Source organism: Lampetra planeri, chromosome 56 (assembly GCF_965212315.1).
Source record: "Lampetra planeri chromosome 56, kcLamPlan1.2.h2, whole genome shotgun sequence".
Lineage (NCBI taxonomy): Eukaryota > Metazoa > Chordata > Hyperoartia > Petromyzontiformes > Petromyzontidae > Lampetra > Lampetra planeri.
Genome location: NC_136162.1, coordinates 5,067,657 through 5,089,863, shown reverse-complemented (window position 1 = coordinate 5,089,863; position 22,207 = coordinate 5,067,657). Strand labels below are relative to the sequence as shown.

At 47.8% G+C, this 22,207-nt stretch overlaps 2 protein-coding genes across 4 annotated transcripts in view; one reads left to right on the top strand and one right to left on the bottom strand.

The window, feature by feature from the left end:
• The window catches only part of PSMD1 (proteasome 26S subunit, non-ATPase 1), a 154,955-nt gene that overhangs the window by 76,643 nt on the left and 56,105 nt on the right, over window positions 1–22,207 (bottom strand). For all 3 annotated transcript variants that reach the window (XM_078618220.1, XM_078618221.1, XM_078618222.1), the window contains exons 17-19: window positions 9,308–9,422; window positions 6,419–6,535; window positions 1,666–1,768 (exon numbers count right to left, since the gene is read on the bottom strand). In XM_078618220.1, coding sequence (XP_078474346.1) covers window positions 1,666–1,768; window positions 6,419–6,535; window positions 9,308–9,422 — 335 coding nt within the window. The remainder of the gene's footprint in view (window positions 1–1,665; window positions 1,769–6,418; window positions 6,536–9,307; window positions 9,423–22,207) is intronic.
• HTR2A (5-hydroxytryptamine receptor 2A) lies at window positions 14,368–21,237 on the top strand. The gene is made up of 4 exons (XM_078618078.1): window positions 14,368–14,774; window positions 16,935–17,135; window positions 18,411–19,110; window positions 20,937–21,237. The coding sequence occupies exons 1-4, from the start codon at window positions 14,426–14,428 to the stop codon at window positions 21,235–21,237; spliced, it is 1,551 nt and encodes a 516-aa protein (XP_078474204.1). The 5' UTR covers window positions 14,368–14,425.

The window sequence follows — 22,207 nt, the reverse complement described above, 5'->3', positions numbered from 1 at the left end:
CCACATTTAGAATCAACGTGAAGGAATTTCGAGTATTTGGCCGCTACAAATGTCCACGCGATAAGCCACTTCGTTGAGCTATCATTTGCGATGGTCAGGTCGCTTCTGAAAACGAGCTACAATAAATCAGTGGGGGGGGCTCTTACCTGGCGGTAAAAAAAAAAAACATTTTTCAGTTTAGATGCACGTGGCTTTGTTGACCGATGGCGAAGGAAGTTAGTTTAAACGAACGAGAGCAGCGCGCCGGAGGAGGCAGTTGGGGGGAGTTGACGAGCCTCTCCGCTCATTTTACCAAATCCCGCCGAGTGCTCCCAAACTGCTGAAGGACGTCAAAGGTTGGATACGAATGGAGGGGGGAAGTCTTGCCCCAGCCACGCAAGACTTAAAAAAGTGAACGTTGCTCAAAATGAAATGCAAACGAACGAACTTTCAGCAAAACAACAAAAAAACAGATGGCCATGGGATTTTAGTCTTTGAAGAAAATACGTCGACGTGTCGAAGCGACTGAATTGGTAGTGCCGTCGACTGGGGTCTGTCCGTCGAGTGCACAAAGGCACTGCGGATCGTCCCGGCGTACAAGGGTTCATTGTCCAATGAACCCAATGGAAACTGGCTCTGTCAGTCTGTGAGTGAAGGCCACGGCATGAAAGGAAATGTCACGGTGCATCTCCAAATAACCCATCGGGGACCGGTATGTGTGCGTGTTTTCAAACGATCCACGGTATATACATCTTGGTGACAAAAGAGATATCTGTATAAAAATAAAAAGCTTTTCATGCGGATTGTAAGTTTCAGCTTAATGAACACAAGCTGTCATAGGGAAGCAAAAGTGCCATCGTTTATAGTTTGAAGGTAAAAATTATGTCATTTACTTAATTGCATCAGTTCATCAAATTTTTTTTTACACATTCACTTAAATTTAAATTTATTGTGCAATCTTTTAACAGGCGCCCCAGCAGTATCCACTTAGGAGGCATGGGCACTGCGCAGGCAAGGACAGGTCAACAACTTACCTGGTCTGCTATTTCCCCTACACCGGTGATGTCTAAGGTGGGCTCCCAATTCCACGTGGTCGAACCGACCCCACCGGTACCAGTGCCATACAAAGCCCGAACCCGACTCGTGCGAGGTGACGATGCACGGCTCCAGTGCTGCGTGCTTTGAGGCAGCACAGCCCCAGTGGCGGAGTGCGACTGGAGTACGGCCCCTGTGCAGTTGCACCGCCTGCACACTCAATAGCTAGTACAGCAACGACAACAGCCCCCTTTCGTCACCAAGTGGCGGCGACGTCACAACGGCGCCTGTGCCAGGCCAGGCGCACTCGATGGCCACGTGAAATGTCGAAGCATCGATGACAGGAGGGGTCACGGGACAGACCCAAGTGCCATAGGTTGACTGAGATGACTGGCAGATGCACTACCGTGGCCCCTGCTGTGCCAACTTGTTGCATTGTAGCCCACCGTTGTTGTGAGCATCACTCCTCTGCCCTCTGCCTTTGTTGGGAGGACGACTGCCTCCCAACTGCCCAGTTGAGTACTTCACGAGCCTCCTCCAGAGGCCGATCCTGACACCGCTGGTACCGAGTCTTCGGCAAGACCGAGTACACCCCCCCATCGTAACAAACCACCAATGCGCGCTCACGCACGACGCGCTCCCGCATCTCACCGGCATCCAGAATCCCCTGGGCGAGGATGGCACCGAACTTGGCCATGACGTCGTCGTGCTTGTCGCTGATGACCTTGGTGTACAGCTGGCGGAAGTGCGTCACCTGAAAAAGCGAGTTGCGTTGTTTACACGTGACCAAGCGATGAGTTTGCACGTACGCACAACTAAGTGGCAACCGCGCTGTTGCAGTCACGATACTAAATAAAGCAATGTTCGATTGGAACTCGCGCACCTCCGGTTAGCACGGTTGGCTACATGTGGTGCAAAAAAATTCACATACATCACCATCACCTCCGATTAGCTGGGTTGGCTACGTACGGTGTGAATGAAGTTCATCGCACATACGTACATACTGCAGCCCATGATGAGCAGTATCTCTGATTTGCATCATCATCGTGTTAGTAGGTCACTTAAGTGTTGAGATTTAATCTCAAGTCACTGGACTTTGAAAACGCTCTTGAAGCATAGATTCCACGCGTAAAATGTCGCCTTCGATTCGTTGAGGTCTTACGAATTGTGAAATAGCAAAAATTGTGACCATGGTGCACGGCGGTTCAAGAAGCTTAACATTACACTGGGGAGGAGGGGGAAGGGGGTGAGAGCGGGGTGTTGAAATAAACTTGCAGAATCATTTCAACTGCCACGCGCCGGGAGATCGAATTGACCCGGCGACCTCCGGATTATAACTGCAGTGTGCTGACCGTTACACTGCGTGACAGCATTTTGTAAAAAATTGTGCAGCGGAAAAAAATATGTACGCTTGGTGGGTCACGAAAACAATGTCGTGAAAATCATGTTCAAAACAAGCCTTCACATATGGATTTATTTTATTATGAGTTGATAACCACTGTGGCCGGCACATAGTGGTTTAGTAAACCGAGCACGGACAATGGAGGTACTAACATTAAGTGTTGTGTATGAACGGTGATTACAACCAGAATGTGAACACACCCTTTACCAGCCGGGAAAGCCGTTAAAAGGGCGGCAGTAATATTAACAATCATTAAACAAAAGAGCATTTGCATTCGAGAGAACAAAACAAAGATGTGCCCTTTTGCCTTTAAGGCTATTAAAATGGTACGGTGCCTTTTTAGTAATGTGGGGAGAAAATTGTTAAATTAAATCCAATAGTCAACATTGTGAGAAACGTTCCCAATTTATGTGCAAGTGACGCAATGAATAAGCATCTCACTGCAAATGTTTAAAACTTTTTGGTATTATAAAAATACCAAATGGACTTAACCAGTCACCTCACACTTTCCATATGCTGAGCAATAACGGAATTAAAACGTTTCAACCCAAAAAAAATAAAATGCTAATTAAACTTTAGTGACCCTTAATTAAACAGGTTTACATGAAGAACTGGCACCGCCGTGAAGATTTCAAGGCCTTTAGAGTAACAAATCATGTTCAAAACATTTATGTCACTGGGCATTAGATGGAAAATAACTAAATCTAGCGCATGGCTTTTAAAGGATATATATCAACACAAATGGAAGAAAACACATGTTCAGAGATTCTAGATTTGAAGCTTTCGTGACTGCAAAGATTCATATTCTTAAGTTTTTTTCGGTTAAGTCACGTAAGTAAAACATCAAAATAAAAATAAAATAAAAAATCACGACGTTTCGGAGGCAACACAAGTCTCCGTCATCAGGTGGGACCGTCACAGCCGAATTAGCTGCATCAAGTGAAGCAATGATTCAAGATGTAATCCCTTATAAGCAAGTTGAAGGGAGGTGTAGAGGGGGGGAGAGCTTATCAGACTGTGGTAGCCAATGAATGGAAACTCACTTGATGCAGCTAATTCGGCTGTGACGGTCCCACCTGATGACGGAGACTTGTGTTGCCTCCGAAACGTCGTGATTTTTTATTTTATTTTTATTTTGATGTTTTACTTACGTGACTTAACCGAAAAAACCTAAGAATAAGAACATGTTCAGAGACTAAAGAAACAAAAACTCTGGTGCATTGAAATAAATCAACCGTGTACACACAATTAAATTGGCCTCATCTCACAATGTCCCACGGTTTAGCCAAAACAATAAATACACAAACAGCAAAGTGCACTGGCTGGAGGGGTGGAATACGCATACAATTCGAAAGACTGATCGGACTTCAGCTGAAAGTGGGGTTTCCAGTGGTTTGTTGATGACCAACGCTTTAGAGAGCGAGCTTTGTGCGTGGCCGGCACATAGCAGCTGGGTGCAATTAGCGGCACGCGATTATCGGGTAGGCCACCCAGCACACACACACACACACGCAGACGAAATAGATAAATTGACAGTTATGAACCTCAGAATAGCGTGTGTGCGCACTCAAGTGCGTGAATCACAGCTTCGCAGCGACGTGGATGTTGTGTAACACACGTCTCAGACAAAAGCACACCATGTGGTCAGTGATAATGGTAGCTATGCCCGTGGGGCACTGGCTACAATCAGTCATAACAAGAGGGAGTGGTGGTGGGGGGGGGGGAACAAACAATTGTAGCGGATCCCCATTACAATTTTGCACCGGCGAATTTCTCCCGGAAGCATTCTTTAAAATACACGAATAAAAATAAAATGTACACAAAGCTAAGAAAAAAAACATACAGCCGCTGCTCCCCCCACCCATACTCCCCTCACAAAAATGGTCTCTTGAATGGCTCTCGGCCACGTCAAAAAAAGGTGCTCGCTCAAAAAACACTCGTCTCTATACGAGCCATCCTTTTCCGAGCGGGGATTCTTTGTGCTGGTGCGCTGGCATGGCATGCGGCGGGCATAGACGTTGGCACACTCTGTGCTTCGAACCTGACAACCCCTGTAGACTTCTTGGCATGACCACACAAATGGGCATATGGCATCCGATTCTGGCCAAGGACTTCCCCCGCTCGCCAGCCCGCCCCCCATACCGCCCCCACCCCCCCAGTCAATTTAACCAAATATAAAGTGCTGGCACGGTACAGAGAACACCAACAACGTGGGTACAAAGGTGGTCAAGCATGCGTAGTCCTGGCCACATCAATCCCTTAACCTCTCTCTACCGTTTCCGCCAAGTGCTGTCTATTGAACTCAAAAAGACAGCCCTTTACCCCGGCAGACTGTGGCTAAACTCGGGATCCTTCCATTTATTTGGATCTCTCGGACAGCAGTGCAAAATATGTTCTGTGAGTAAACCATCCCACAAAAGCGAATATCACAGAGCCACCTCTGACCTCTCTTCACAGATCGGAGAGGAACACATCTCCCCACCCGCCGCTGCATGTGCGAGCCAGACTGAGATTTTAATTATCCGTGCTGGAATATATCCAAAGGAAATGCACAACCAAAATAAATGTGATGGTTGATTTTTTTTGTGTGCAGTCATTGGGTGACTAGGTTGAGGCATGTTTATTGTATATTTGTGAAACAGCTGGTCATCTGTGAAAAAAAGCTTCATAGCTCTTTGGATTCCTCCATTGTAAAGAACCATTCTGATTCTAAGACCATCATCAACTCTCACTGCACTTGAGAGCCCAGTTTAATCGCGTATTGCTGCCCGGATTCAAACCCAGGATTCTCCCAGTAGATTTGATCTCGGGAGCCAACCCGGGTCACCTTCGGTGCTTTGTCTTTTTTCGTGCGATTTAAGCCTCAAGTCAAATCCAACGGCAACAGGAGTTGTTACGCGCCGCATGCGCGTACGGAGAGAATTGCGAGGCCGCTTCCGAGCGGACTATAAATCCGCCGGTCTCAACGCCGCAGGTCACGGCGAGTTCACGCCTCCGTTACATCGTGGGGTCATGACCGGCAAAAACCTGGATAGAAATCGCCGAGTCGAGCGCCGTTAGCGAGCGCCTATTTGCGGGGCCGAAACGGCACGTGGCGGAGCCGCAGGCAAAAATTAAGCCACGCGGGCACTGGCCGCCTAGGGTGACTAATGTTGACCAGCGTGTACGGCGTGTTCGCTTTGGGCTAAGTCAACTTGGGTACGGTCCACATCCAGGTGCAGAGCCAACAGCAGCCGGTGGTTTTGCGTTACGACCAGGAATCATGGGAACTTTTCTTTTGCCAGTATCAAAGTATGAAAAATTAGAATAGGTTTTACCTTTTCTGGCAATACAACAGGTGTTAAAGATGTTCAAACAACAAAGAGATACCTTTTGCAAGGAATCAAGTCTGCATTAACCACACGTACTTGTGGTGAACATGCAAACAAACATACTCTGATAATATATGGCATTGTCTGTGAAACTGATTGGCCTAAAGCAGAAGCAGCCTTGTTCATGGCCTTGTCTCAAGTGTCAGACCAGAGAACGCCAAATGGCGAACAGTACAAGGACAATGCACATAGAGCATGTTTGCTTGCAAGTTCACCGCAAATACTATTTGGTGTTTGAACATCTCAACACCTGTTGTATTACCAGAAAGGGTAAAACCTATTCAAATTTTTCATAAAATTGTATCTGTATTCATAAGAATAATTGATATTTTAATTGTAAGACGCCTTCCACTAATGCCTCAAGGCGCCTAATTATGTCGACGACGACATAATTAGCCCGCCTCTCCCCACACACGTGTGTGCACGCCCGTGAGTTTTAATTCCGTGGGGAGGAGGGGCCCCCCGTTGGGGGAGCACCACTGGAGGCACAGAAGCCCCGATGCTCCTTCGGGCCAGTCGGAAGTGGCAGCAGGAGGGAGAAGTGTGGTAGTTGGAGGGGAGTCATGATAATGGACGAGGGCGGTGGTGGGAGAAGGTTGATACATTTTTTGTAAAAATCCGTGTCCCATACCTTGGGGCAGGTGACGTCCGTCTGCTGCACGAGGATGAGAGCGGAGGCAATGAGCGCGCCCTGTCGCACGTAGTTAACCGGGTCGTTCGTCATGGGTTCCAGCAGAGTGATGGCTTCCTAGTTGGGGGGGTGAGAGGGGAAACAATGGAGAGCGAGAAAGAGAAACAGTGTTGGTGGAGCAGTGGGCGGCAGAGGATTGGTGAACTGTATCACGCCTCCAGTATTCCGTGCATTTCCCTAATCACCATGTGGGGTGCTTTGATTTTAAATATTAATGGAGCTGGAACATTTTGATTTAAAGCTTTCGTGACTGCAGGGATTCATATTTTTGGTTCTTTCGGTAAAGTCACGTAGAAGGGAAATAATAAAATAAAAAATATACAGAACAATAAAAAAGTTCTCACGACATTTCGACTGCAGCACAAGCAATCATCATCAGGTGTGAAAGCCACGGCAAGAAAATTTGAAATTTCACTTTTTTCAAATTTTCTTGCTGTGGATTTCACACCTGATGATGATTGCTTGTGTTGCAGTCGAAACGTCGTGAGAATTTTGTATTGTTTGATATTTGTATTATTTTATTATTTCCCTTCTACGTGACTTTACCGAAAGAAACAAGAATAGGAGCTGGAACAGTTCAACACTCCCATCTACTCCTCAGGCCTTCCCAAACGCTTCCCAAACCATCCTCAGATCTGGACTTCTCTAGCCCTCCTTTTAACATCGAATGTAATGACGGATTGAGTACTATTCTGACGGTTGGTGTTCCAAAGTTGTTCACTACTCCCCCATAAATACTTTAAGGTTTCATTTCAGTGTAAACTAGGTGAGAAACTCAAGAGATCAGGATGGTCCTCACTTGCAAGTGACTTGGTTCTCCAAAATTACGATAGAATACAATCACGCGCAAGGAAATTAAACAATGTAGAACAGAACTGCCGCGTTAAAGGAAAAAGAAAAATGACCGCGGAAAAACAGATGACGTTAAATAAAGTAACAATTTCCCATGTGACATAAGTTGACTGTCAAATTATTTAAAAAAAAAAAAATTTCTTCAAATAATTTCACGGGAAAAGTCAATGGCAGAACACATGACACGCAGAATCAATGCAATCATTTCACCATTAGGTAAACAGTAAACACACATCGTTATCTTTTTGCCTGAGCATTTTAATGTCTCCCTAGCGGCGGAGTTTACTTCTTAAATAAGCTCAAGCGCACCTCCACTCGCCCTCTGTTAAGTGTCCAACGTGACATTTTACTGGCAACAACAGGAATTTATGACGTACTTAAACCCTCCAGAGACAAAATTCCCAAACGAATTCCCGACAAGACGGCCGACCTTAAATCGCACGGCACCTCTCGCTAATTGCTACCGATTGCGTGGCTTTTTTTTAAATTGCCGCCAATAATCCCCAACGCCATATTCTCCCTGGGATTAAACAGCATGAAATCACAACACGGGAAGGGGTGGGGGAATGGGAGGGGGGGAATCCAACGCAAGCAGCCGCTGCCAAGCCAGTAGGAAGTAGAGGGCTGGGAGCGCGTTAATCATTCTTTGCCGCAGGAGGGAATTCCCGATTTCGCCACGAATTTCCAAAGTGGCCACCGGCTGCTGGAAAAGCGCCGTGAAAGAGCACGGTCCGTGTGTACGTACGTACGCACGTTGAACTTCTTTCACACCGTACGTAAGCCAACTGTGCTAATTCTAAGATGCGGTGGAACGACAACAAAACTAAAACGCACGCAAAAAAAGACACGCCGCCCGTGCACAAACGGTCTATCAGAGCAGATTGCACAGGGAATTGAATTAGATTGCATGGGCTCCGTTGTGTTTTAACGGGGACGTCTTAAGCGTTACCAAAAATGGCAATATTTATAGCGGCAGGAGGCTAAGTGCAGCATTTGAATAATCGCACACTAAAGTTGAGGATTACACAGAGCCCACCTCGATTTTCAAAACGTGCGTCTTGGCTCTGTTTTTAGTTCTTTATTTCGTTACTCATAACCAGGAGAGCGCCATTACATGCAGTCGATATCTAATACTGTAATTGCACCGAGAGATAAAGGAATCACCGAGATGAATAGCTGGCCCATTAATTGCAGTGGGAGACACGTGGTGTGCGGTGGACTCAAGAAAAATGGCTTTAATGTGAATTTTAGTGGGCAGCCTATTGTTAATCAAATTAGACGACAACAACACCGCTGGTCACATGGCTGAGGTGTCTATCTCCAGAGCCATGCATTAGTTATATTAATATACATGGGATAGATAATGTGCTATTATGCACAGAAGAGAATATCCGTGTCACAATCGCATTGCATATTGTGAAAAAAATAACGTCAAAAAGCAAATGGACATGTCACTAGTTACGTCATGAGTCATCATTTAATTATTTTGCTGATTATCCGTGTGTCGAATCATGAGCCCAAGCACATATATTATTTAAACATCTGCACGAACGTCCAACGAGTAGACGGGAGCGATGAAATCGGCTCGCTGCGTTATTGCACCGCAGGATGACGAGTCGGCGAAAGGCTTGCGAATACCTTCATCCAGGAGTGGGTTTTTACCGTGGATGGTGATGACGACAAAGTAAATGCTCAGATGTATTTGGGTCCATGGAACAATTTAGTATAAAATGAGACCGAGGACACAAGCTTAAACAACACAAATGAGTCACCAAGAGACAAAAAAAATAAAACGAAATAGTAAATCAAATCGTCGCTCCCCAAAAAAAAAAATCGAACGCGCCGATAAATCGTCACATTCTTTTTCCTGCCACGTGTACACACACACAAAAATGGCAAGTAAACAACACTTGACCAAACGTGCGTGCGGGGAGGAAGGAATGCGTTTGGGTGAAATCTCTCAGGGGCACAGGGTACCTTATTCCCAGTCCCCGCGCAGCAAATTCCAAGGGCGAGTGCGGCGCCATAGCGCACGTGGGGGTTGTAACTCTCCGACAGCAGGGACACCACGCTCGGGCACTGCTCCGGGGTCCTGCACGCAAACACACGCAGGCACGCACACGCGCAGACAATTGCCGCACGCTCACGAAAAAACTGTTTCTGCGCCGGGTCGTCACGACTGCCGCGGACGGCGGATTACACCCGAGGTTTCTCTCGAGGCGGTCGTACGATCTGGAGTCTCGGCGGAGAGATTCGTCGGCCCCGAGTTCCTGCCTTCGCGATCGCGTCTCCGATGCTTGCCGGTAAAAGTGCACGTGTACGCGTTTGGGAGGGGTTTCAGGTGGCTCACGGCATGGGGGGGGAGGGGGGTTAAACGCCGTGTTGAGAGCACCCTGCCGGTACGGCTGAGATCCTGGGTTCGAATCCAGGTTTCAGCCACCCCTGATGAAACCGGGTACTCAAGTGTAGCAAGTTCATGACAAAAGCCCCACTGAATGGGCTAAATAGAACAATCACGTTACATTTGGACTTTGCGATTGCTGTGATCATAATGGGAACAATATATCTCTACAGCAGGGGGAGTGAGAAAATTACAGTAGAACACCTCTTAACAACCACCCCTGTGAACGACTAATCGCTTAACGACAGACCTTCATAGAGCTCAAAGTGTTTCGCTGACCGACGATTCCCCTGTTAACGACGGGCTGTTGTAGGTACAGTAAATAGTAAGAAATGCACTGATTAACCATGTTTCTTCTAATATTGTGTTCATAATGTTGTTAGTATCTTTACGTATTAATATCCATTGTTTTAATATTATAAATCAAGTTTTTTCCAGTGAAAAAGGATAACATTCAATGCTATCGGAACGATTTAAGCCTTTAACGTGTATTTCCTATACTCGCTTAATGACCGGATCACTTAACGACCGGTTCCGTGGAACCAATTTGCCGTCGTGAAGAGGGCATTTATCTACTGCAAGTGCTTCACGCGTGGATAATAAAGCACCGATGAAGTGGATGTCACGCAGAAGTGGTTCTGTGTGTAATCTTCAAGAGGCCATTCCCGAACTCAGGGGTTGGACACACGGCGCCGCATTTTGCCTAGAGCTCGGCGCACCGATTCGATAAACACTATTTTATATACATAGCAGGGTAGTCGACCGAAACAGTTCAAAGAAATAAATATTGGCAAACTTGCAGTGAAGCTTTCGAGAAAGAAAGTCTGCGGTGGGGTAAAGTGTGGGTAAGCACACCTAAGAAAAAACAGCCTCTTGGGATGTGGGGTGCTGGGTGTGCGCGATGACCAAGTATGGTGATTACTTTACAAGTACTCTGGAGTTTTTTTTTATAAAAATGTATCCCTTTAAAAAACCCCAGCTAATATCATGTAGTTACACAACTATTCATAATAAAAAATTTTGGGTTAGATCGCGTTATTATTTATAAATGTATCGTAACCCTCCACCACCCGACATGGCCAATCAGCAAAAAAGTGTCACGTTGACAAAAGACAAATAGTTCACTACTTTAGCCCACCGGTGTGTTGAAGAGTGAATCCAGCAACATTTACAATTTTTGAGTACGACGTTTTGCTGGTAATTACATCCAGCATCATCTTCGGGGAATTCGCCAGTTACACAACTCGTTTGCTTGTCCTGGGATGTGCGCTACAAGTGTGAGATTTAAAAATATAGATAATTAAAGGGACGTCTGGATGTCGCGGTTTATTTCACTACCGACGCTTCAAATGTTGCGTCGCGAATCCCTTTGGACGCAGGCGTAACTGATCGCACCGCCTCGCAAGTCCACCGATTGTCACAACCCGGGGTCGCGATGAATGCCAGGGGCCCTCCAGTGGCAGTACAAGCCCCGTGCACCTACTTGATACGATGTACGCATCGCGAATACGACTCTCACGCGTGCGATTCGATGAATGTATCGTGACGATGGGTAAAATAATGCATCGTTGCATCCCTGGCAAAATAGAGACACCAGCTTATTGCTTCACTTCTTCCTTTAAAGTAATGTCCGAGTGACTCTGTATGTGGAAGAGGTTAGAGTACCCAGAGAAAGCTTGCGCATACACAAGGGGCGAAGACACATACTTCGCTCCGTGGTCAAACCTCCTTGCTGTACTGCCTTCTATAAAATTGCCCTTATACAGTACAGCATGCCTCAAACTTGCCCTGCAAGTAGGTGTCTCACACTCAACTAAACTAATTTTTTAATTTACCAGGTAAGGCGTCCCCCTGAGCTGTACCTCTTTTTCAGAAGCGACCCGGCCACAACTGATACCCCAACGAAGTGGCTTATCACGTGGAAATTTATACTGTAAATGCATGTTGATTCTAAATATGAAGGTAAAAACCGGAGGCCCCGGAGAAAAATCCACACGACCATGGGGAGAGAGACATACAAACTCCAAACACACAGGCGTCAGGGTCGGGATCGAACCCACAACCTCCTGTATACCAGGCGAGGTAGTTAACATCTCGCCACCATCACACAAGTAACGACTCAGTCTCCGCATACTCCAACACCAAGTGGCTCTCTAACAAGCGTGTGCAGCGTCTTTACTGGCGAATCCTAGCTTATTAACCTTTTCCAATTCTGATGATGTAAGTGTCCGTCATCAGTTTTCATCTGATGTGCCGTGTATGTCATCGGAACGGAAGAGGAAAAAACACTAAAATAAAAACTTAATCAGTACGTCTTCAGGTCAGAAGACGTAGCGAGGCTCCCACAAGGCCATGCGGGAGGGCGTGTGGCAGTTTGGTGCCAGCTATCAGAGTTAAAGTCGTGTCGCTATGGTTCTCCGAGGTAAGCACAACATCTTTAAAAACGACGGTGCTACTACCCCTCGCCAAATAAAATCATCGCCGATCCGCTTGCGCGTTCCGAGATTCAGCGTTCAACTGGACACCACCCGCACACCCCGCAACGTGCAGACGTCTCAGGACAGGAAAGGGTTAAGCCCAAGGTATTAAAGCGAACAATAGATATTGAGAACACCGTGAACTTTTAACCATTACTCCCTTAAACGATTGAAAAAACACCATGACAAAAGCCATTCAGTGTGCTCGGCTGCTCCTTTACATTATCCTCCGTCGTTACAAGAACAATTTCCGCTAACCAGATTCTAAAACGTGCATAGTGTTCCCACGTGAAGCGTGCCGTTGCCCTTTTTTTCTTAACAGGTGCATTTTAAGAAGGCTTAAGCGTATTTGTCCTTTCAATTAAAAAAGGTCCCCTCTGCATTTAATTACAGATTAAGCGGATTTTTAAAAGGGATCCGCTACCCTCTTTTTTTTTGGTACAGCACCAGTCACAAAAGTAATTTGGATAATAATTAATCTCAGAGACGCTTTAAGCGCACACGAGCATCAATATCGCCGCTCAAAGCGTTCAAGTCATTTCCCAGCAACCGGCAGGTGAAAATGAACGGTTAAAAAAAACGACAATAATCTATAGATGTGTAAAATTGTACCCAGGTTGACATCTAGGCAAGTCAAGAGCGAAATATACGCCGCTCGTTAAAACACACAGAGAAGCAGTAAAGTAGATTGGACACAGAAGTCTACAAAATTCCACGGCCGGCCACAATTCCACATTCCGTGTTCACCAAACTTTTGCATACACACGCAGACCAGGTGAACGTGATGTTAACGCGAGTTAGGATGGACAATAAATGCATCGGTTGACAACCCCCTCACCCCTCCACCTCCCCCGACGATTTAATTTTTTTGAGAGCATCGTTCGATTGAAGAATCGGTAATTATTCATGCTGTCTGTACCGTTTGTATTGTCCGTCTCGTATGGTCCGTTTGCTTGTTCTATTAACCAAAATGTACGTGTGCGCAACAATCCTTTCATCAATTAATTGCTGTATGAGGGCCTCCAACAAATTCCATTGCTGTACTGTACTTCAATGCTCTCATACCTATGCCCCCCCTGCCTCTTCACTGCCCGGCACAGACGAGCTTGCGCTTCATTTCTTTACTCCCACATTCTATGCAGCCCGTCTCCACAGACCCTGACCAATCGGCATCACGAAGCACGGTGAAATAGCTCCCATGACCCAGCGCAGCGTGGATTGACCCCTACCCACAGTGCTCAGTTGTGGAGTATAATCGACGTGGCGAATCGACTTGGGGCCGAAGACGCTTTTCTTCACTGCACTAGAAGCTGAACCATGAAGTGGGCGTTTGCGGTTCATTCATCTCGTTCTTCTTTCAGGATCCGCAGCGACGCTCTGGCCTCCGACACGCGATCGCCGATGACGTTCAACAGGCGGCGTCAGCAGCACGGGGGACCGCTCGCGACCGCAGATTACTCCGTCCGATTCTGCCGTCTGTGTGAAGGATAACCTCCCCTCCTCGGCCCCCGCCCACGGTGGCAGTCAATAACTCCCACTTCAGGCTAATTCGGTGCTCCCAGGCACCCTTGCAACTGGATACAATAACGCGCACTTGAGGAAGCCCAACGTCAGAAAGCGTCCACGTGAAATAAAATGGCAGCGCTCTTAGTAAACAACAACCCTTTCGTCAATTAAGCAGCGCTCAGGATCGTTCCGTCTCAGATCAGTCCCCTCTCCTCCCCCACGCACAACGTACGTGGTTTCTTTTGTCATCTCACCAATGCTACGAGATGATGTTTTTCTCCTCTGCCCATCAAAACCCTTTTCTCCATGTAAAATAAAAACACATTCCCTTTTTGGCAGCTACTCTACCATTTATTAATCGCACGGAGGACAGCTTTTTGAGAGACGGCTGAGCGCAAATGCTTATACTAATTAAAATGCACTGCGTGATGATGAAAAAACAAACTTACCCAATGAGAATTAAAAAAAAATAACATCAGTGGAGACGTAAGGTTTCCAAAAACCTAGTCTCGGCAACGCACTGCATTGACGGCCAAATTCTTCAAACTGCGAGCACGATCCGAGACCCCCCCCCCCCCCCGTCAAAATAGAGCCACGGGGGCACCGTCGCCCGCTCGTCAAATGGCACGCTGGCGCAGCGATTCGGACAGGCGCGCTTGCTTCCCCGCGCAGCGTAAATAAAATCGGCGGCGCGGACGGCGGCCGGCAGTCATGCAGGCGAGCGGCGAGCCGGAGGCGCTGGTAAACGTGTCCGCCGATAGGCAGCGGCCGGCGGGCTGGCTGGACCCGACGGCCGGGGAGACCGCATCAGTCGTCAACGGCAGCGGGGGCAACATCTCCGTGGATCTGCGCAAGGGCGCCGGCCACCTGAACCTGCCCGTGCTGCTGCTCTTCGTGGTGGTGTTCCTGACCATTGCCGGGAATGTTTTGGTCATCCTCGCCGTGTCGCTTGAGAAGAAGCTTCAGACGGCCACCAACTACTTTCTCATGTCGCTCGCCGTAGCGGACATGCTGGTGGGCATCCTAGTCATGCCCATCTCGCTGCTCAACATCCTATACGGTGAGGCTGTCACCGCCGCTTATGCCCCCCCCCCCCCTGCTTACACACACCTCAGCAGATGCGGCATCCCTTTTGAGGATTGTATGTATAGTAACCAAGGCTGATGGCCAATACAGAAACTCTGTTGGAAGATGACAATTACATTATATCACGATGATACATGAATTATCTCATCCGCCTTGACTGGCACGGCAAATTTGGGCAATTCTTTGACAATTTGGCCAATTTTCTTTTGGATAAAACCCAAATGACAAAAATACTTCATGCTAAATTTTGTTCATATTGGATTATCTCCGGGAATTGTCATGCCCTTCCCCCGATTACAGAGACAGAAAGACAAAGCTAATGCATCAACTCTGTCAACCAAAAGTTTGAAAGTGTAAAAGAGAGGCATTTATTTTTAAGACAGCCTCAAATAGAGTTGTTGTTTTTTTTTTTGCAAAGATCCGTCGTTCTGCTAAAATGACGGTCTGGCACTTGTCACGCACCATGCAGCCATACATTTCTGCGCGGGAGTCATGGCCAACGGCCTCATAACTGCAATAAGTAATGCGGCCGACACCTTAAAAGGGACGCTCTTAGCACGAGTGCTTTGCTCTGCCAAGAGGCACCGTCCGTTATTTATGCTTCCCAGTGTGTGCAGTAAATGAATCGGACAGGCAAATTTCCTCACACACACACACACGCACGCACGCTCACAAACGCGTGCGCGCAAAGTACACAAATTCCCGCAGGCACGAAACTACCGCCTCTCGCGTCTTTCCAAGTCAACCTCGTGGCGTGCACAGTAATTCATTTTCCTAACTGCTGCTCGTGGCTCTCATTTATTTATTGTTTAAAATCCTTTCAAACATGGCATTTCTGTTAGGTTACAAGCAGCAGGTTTGCGATGGGAGTCCTGTTTGGTTTCAGGAGAAATGTTATTTATTGCGGGCAATTAATTTAGGGCAACACGGGATGTCTTTTATTCGCAGTGCCCCCCCTACAAAACTAATCCGTGCAATAATGTCACAAGAACACAGGACTGATTTTCAATCGAAGAGAATGTAGGCCACGGGACCGGTGCAAATTATTTAAAGAGCACAGCGACATTTGCAATTTCCAAGGACAAATGTGCGCGTGCTTCCAACTAGCAAAGCCTTAATACGCCCCAACCAAGAATGAGTGACTCGAAAATTAATTAAAATTAGGGTATCTTTGTGGATGGAGTGGCTGGTAACGTTGTTAGGTGTCGTGCAACGGGCAAAATTGGTTGGTCTGTGGTTACGATAACAGGCAGTCATCGCAGCTTTGGAGAGATCACCCCATCTTAATATCTGTCACTCTCCTGTGCCCCAGCAAACAAGCACCATCCATTAATTAGGCAAAGCCATCTGTGTACTAGTTTAATCAAACATGGCCCCACAATGGATCTTCCGGGCGTTACCGATGTACACCGCGAGCGTTCGTGCGCTCCGTGTTCAAAATCGTGCCATTAGCGCGTCATCAATTAAAGCGTGCCGCCGACATTTAATGAAGCGTCTTAGACCCCTCGACCTCTTCAGCAGTCAAAAAAAATAAAAATTAACCGCCGCCTAAGGCTGATGGAAATGCGTGCGCGCAATGGACGCGTGTAAAATAACTGCCAATTCGTCTCGGCTGTGGTTTGCCGACACAAGGTAGACTGAACAGCGGTCCACGTGAAGTTGCGGGGGGACGATGCCAGGAATTGTCATGCACAGCACCGTCCCGAAATCCTGAGGTGATCGGTTAAATTCGATCTCTCGGCGCGGCGGTCAAAACCGTTGGCAAGCTTCTACAATGCCCTCCCCCCAGCTTCAGTCCACCCAGCAGTATGAATGGGCACACCACAGTCGGTCATTCGGCAGATCACGTATGGCGAGGTGAAGTAATTCTCACTCTTCCAAAATGTCTGGTCATTGCGGCCGAGCAGGTAAATAAATAGGTCCAATCTAGTGAAGGCCCTTCCTCCAGTAGAGAAAAGTTAATAAAATGTCTGTCATTGGTCTCACCTGCATGCCATGTTTACGTAAACATAAATGCAAGAATAACGTTGACTTTCAAATAACAAAAGGAAAATATATCCTCGTGAAGATTGTTAAGAGCTACGGCACACCCAACCGTGCCAGCCCTAATTCACATCTATTCTTTTGCTCACAGGCTTCAAGTGGCCACTTCCACTGTCTCTGTGCCCCGTGTGGATTTACCTGGACGTGCTTTTCTCTACCGCGTCCATCATGCACCTGTGCGCAATCTCCCTGGACCGCTACATCGCCATCAAGAAGCCGATAGAGCACAGTCGATTCAACTCCCGGACCAAAGCCTTGCTTAAAATCCTCGCCGTCTGGGTGATATCCGTTGGTAAGTGGTCTTGTTATTCATGGCCCAAATCACTCGCATCCAAGCATCAGCGCTGAACTCAAAACACAGCTTGTTCTCCGATGACACCGCGTTTTCATAACGCGAATTTGATACAACGCGATCAATGTACGAGGAAACACATTTTTTGACAAGGTGGGTGCGAATTGAATACAACGCAATTGAGTGAACACCACTATGTCGCGCGAGTCGGAATGAGCGTTCGTACGGCTGCCTCGGCCTAGCATCGCCTTGTAGATGCTACACCCAGGCGCCTAATGTCTTTGTCCAGCCTGTGTTACGCATCTCAAGGGTACCTCGCCTGGTGGACAGGAGGTCGTGGGTACGATCATTTGTGGCCAGGTTGCTTCTGAAAAAGAGCTACGTAGCTCAGTGGGCCTTACCGAGTAAAAGAAAAAAGGAAAAAAATCAGATATTGGCCTGGCTCGTGTTATTTAAATATATTCCTGCGATAAAGTTAATTCACACACTCATTCATTACGGTATTAAAAAAATGCAGTGAATTGAAGCAAGTTTGCACTACTGCTGATAAAATGACAAGGCTTGCATTGTCCCAGCGATTAAGAGGACCTCTTGCATGAGCACAGCATCTCCTGATAAGTGACAAGAAGATTTGAAACATTTACATTTCCCAAGTGTTCTTCATACAATTAGAGAAAGGTATATTAAGTTAAACAACGGTGCTAATTGTTTTCACTGCCCAAAGCATCTACTGGTTGATAATTGTTTTTTTACCCTTCTATCTGGCAACAAAACTGACACCTATTTTACAAGGAGTCATGTTTGCATAGACCACATTGCATAGACCACATTGTGGTCTATGCAAACATGACTCCTTGGAAAAAAGGTGTCAGTTTTGTTGCCAGATAGAAGGGTAAAAAACCAATTATCATATTTTTTACTGGCAAATGAGGTTCCAATGGTGTAAACATCTACTGGTTGTTTTTTTTAAACAGTGGCTGGAGCAAGGAGCTAGACCCCAATGGCGTTTCACGAAGGTTGGCACACATTGCTTGCTCGGACGCACTGCTATATAGTCAATCCTACGTGTGCTATACACTGCTGGCTGAAAGCCTCCGTTCAGTTCAGTTAGTCACGTTGATCATGGTGGTCGATCGAATTCAACTCGGGTAGCGCAGTCCGCACTGCACTTCCACCACCGCTCGCTCCACTGCGCCCCTAGAATTGTTCACAAAAGTTGTTTTATATTATTGCACGCGGCCTTTAAGTGCCTCCCATTTTGTGCTCCCGCATCAGGCATTTCCATGCCGGTGCCAGTCCTGGGCCTGCAGGACCTCGCCTACGTGTACACGGACGGCAGCTGCCAAATGAACATCTCCGACTTCATCATCTACGGCTCTCTGAGCTCCTTCTTCCTGCCGCTCATCATCATGGTGGCGAGCTACGTATCCACGACGCGCGTGCTCAGGCAACAGGCGTTGCTCTGCGAGGGCATGAACGGCTGCTCCAACTCCAGCAGCTACAACAGCAGCTACAGCAGCGGCGGAGGCAACAACAACCACGGCCGCGGCCGGGCGACCTCGCTCACGTCCGCGACACCGCCCGAAGCCGTCGGCCTCCCGGGCGGGGGGCCCTACGTCGCATTGTCGTCCCTCGACGGGGTCCCCGCTCCTCCCGACGCCGCCCTCTTGCCGCACAGGGCGGGCCGCGCTAAGAGCAAGAGCGTGACGCCTTCGCAGAAGCGGACGATGCAGGCGATAACCAATGAGCAGCGTGCTTCCAAGGTGCTCGGCATAGTCTTCCTGCTATTCGTCGGGATGTGGTGCCCGTTCTTCATCACAAACGTGCTGTCGGCCCTGTGCCCAGCGGACGCGTGCAACAGGCACGCCATGGCGGCGCTGCTCGACGTCTTCGTGTGGGTGGGGTACGTCTCGTCCGGAGTCAACCCGCTCGTCTACACGCTGTTCAACCGCACGTACAGGCAGGCCTTCGCAAGGTGCGTTTCCGCGATTGCGTTACGGCGACGTTCCCGCAAGTGCTTTTTCTTCGCGCCCGCATGTTTCGAAAGGTCTTCTTGCGTGTCGAAAGCATTCCACCAAGTCGATACCGCACCTCGGATTGGCACGGTTGGCTACGTACGGTGCAAAACAAGTTCAACGTACGTACCCCAACCTCGGCATTTAAATATTGCCATCAATAATTTACGAGTTGAAGATCCGATTTGCAAAGCGTAAGGTTTTTCACGGTCATGCTCCACAGCTGTCCGACACGTTTTTTCCGTTTGTGGTTACCGCTCGCGACGCGTCGTTCGGCACGAACACAAAATCGTGCTCGAGAAGAAACTCACGGGCACCCTCTGCACAACGGTGCAGAACGACTCGCGGCACTAACAGAAAACACATCGGGCGAGCTAAACGGCAATGAAAATTCACAACAGGTCCTGGCCGTTCGATCGGGAAGAAAAGTGCAATTTAAAAAATGTAACGTCTGTCAATGTTTGCGCCATGAGGGTAAACGTCTGCAGTGAGGGTGGAGTGATTGACCCCCCGAACCCCCGATTCAATGGAGTGTATTGTGGATTTCCTCGGAGTGTTGTGTGGCCTGAATGCATTTCACCTTAGCCAGATAATTGAAAACGGTGATCTAGCTGGAGTTTTTTTTTAGGAGGGACTGACATTGCACGCGATGCACCTGGCGGAGAGGGTAAAACATAAAATAGCTGAATATGCGGCGCTGCAGTTTGCTTGGTCACGCCGCTGGCTGAGGCTACATCGTGCAATGTTGTTTTTTTTTACTTCATTAATGCCACTGGCCACTTGCTGGGTCGTGAAATACAGAAATACACGGGTAGAAAATGAGCATTCCTGGTTGAAAGAGGAGTTCAAATCATTTAATGAAATCATAAACCAAATTGAAAACGATTAAAAAATTAAAAAAAATAACTGTTCCATTATTATTTAAATGACAACCTCCCCCTTGCAATGTAAGCTTCACCACATATCTGGTGGTAATTGTCAGACAATTACAAGAATTTCTTTTTTTTTTCAGACACATTTTCAATCTCCCAATCAAAACAACTGAACGAGCACATTTAAATATACAGCTTCCATTACATCGAAAGGACATGTTTAATAACACTCACATTATTTCCACCCCATGGACTCTTTCATTAGTCTGGGGTAATATCAGATTTTAAAATAACAGTGATAAAAGGCAATGCGTACATGGCTGGACAATAAGGTGCCGTATAGCAGACAGTACATCAAGTAGGCTTGGAGTAGAAAATCCTCGCGGAGTTTATCCATGCTCCTCTCAAATGCATGGGATTTCCCCAGGCACTCCTTTCAAAGATACGTGGCCAGCATGGAAGAGTAGACCAAGGCGATCTCGAGCAGCCCCCACTCGTAGGAGACCCTTGCACGGGCAGCGGCGTGACCAAGCAAACTGCAGTGCTGCATATTCACCTCTTATTTTTAAATCCTTTATATTAAGTTCACTTGCTTGCGCTTACGACCGTGCAAATCTTTCGGTCGTTTTTTAACCCACTTCCCGTGATCCAATCGAGCTGACATTTTGCACACAGACTCGTTGTGCGTGACAATTTATTTTCGTGAAAAAAATTTCCATAACTTTACACTTTTTAGGAATTTTCTTTTAAATATTTAATTACCAATTGCTTAATAGTGGCAGGCAATCATCTGACCCATAGGTGGCAGCCATCTCAAGCCAGAGGACGAGAGGACTCTAGCCGACACGCATATAAAGGATTTATAGTGAAAAACTTTGTTTTTACGGGTTATACTTGTTTACCCTCTCCGCCAGGTACATCGCGTGCAACTTCAAGACGCCGCAGAATGCTGCGGCGGCGTCGCGCGGAATGAACCGCGAGCCGTCGCACAACGCGTCCATGCTGGCCTCGGCGCGCGACAGCCTCGTGCCGTCGTCGTCCACGCCGGGATTCAGCTCCTCGTACTCCTTCCAAAGCCTCATCGGCAACGCTCGCTCCCCCAACGGGCGCCAGCTTCCCGCCGGTCCCGAGCGAGGCGGAGACGCCGCCGCCGCCATCACGCGAAGCGGAAGTGGCTCCGTCGGCGCAAGCGCCGTGGCGGACAGCCGCGTGTAACCATCGCCGCGCCAAACCCAGCTGCGGCTCTCGCAGCAGGAGCCGGATCGTTGTAAGGATGCTGCGTTCTGCCGGCGTGGGCTACAGTGGCCAGGTCCAGGAGGTGCTGCCCCCCGTTGCCGGGATGTGCGAAACGTTACGACTCCGTCTGGTCCAGCCGTGTATAACGCCTAGGAGCTGCAACAGCTGTGCTGCTGCTGCTGCCACTGCTGCGATTCATATCGCAGCAGTGGTGGACAATGCACATCTGCAGTCGAGCAAAGTGGAGCCTCGGTGCGGTGGCTCATGCGAAGATGGGAGCCAGTGATCCAGGCTGGGTGTGGATATGGAGCCGACATGCGTTGAAGGGTTAACGCCTCTCGCATCGGCGAAGTTTTAACCGGGCGTCGCGATTCCTTCTCGCATGCAAACAAAACAAAAGGAATTGTCCAAAGATCCCAAGCACAGCCTTGAAGCTTTCTTAGGGAAACAAAAAATTAGAAGAGAAAGTTGAATGCGCTAAGAGCATTAAGACTAAAGTTGCGTGACCTATAAAGGCAATAATATAAAACCTCCACAGCATCAAAAAAGCTTTGTAGCCTCGCTATGGTTAAACCACAAATTGCAGTCAAAAGGGAATTGTAGTTCTTCAGTTTTGATGTTATTACTCAACTTTTGATTTTCTTATAGAGCTGAACATCTCGAATGGCGGATGAGGGTGACAACTCTTTGTGGAAGCGCCAACGGACGATCTTGGCGACGTTCGCGACAACAATGAAGCCCGCTCTCACGTCTGTAAAAACGGGCTCCCGAAATTCCGCATGCGGTTTCAATTCGTATCAAGCCGGGGGAATCTCACGGCTGTAACCAAGCGGTGAGGCATTGCCGAAAACCCTGCAAACACGAGGCGTGTTCCAGGTTTGCCACCGAGTCCGGCAAAAACATGTTTGAATCAAGATGAGACATTGGCTCAAAGGCCTGAAACTCCACC

Bases quoted from the DNA above. Each gene is read 5' to 3' on its own strand.
- HTR2A (XM_078618078.1), top strand. From the start codon at position 14,426: ATGCAGGCGAGCGGCGAGCCGGAGGCGCTGGTAAACGTGTCCGCCGAT. The intron at 17,136-18,410 runs GTAAGTGGTCTT...CTCCCGCATCAG, and splicing joins CGTCTGGGTGATATCCGTTG to GCATTTCCATGCCGGTGCCA. The intron at 19,111-20,936 runs GTGCGTTTCCGC...CCTCTCCGCCAG, and splicing joins TACAGGCAGGCCTTCGCAAG to GTACATCGCGTGCAACTTCA.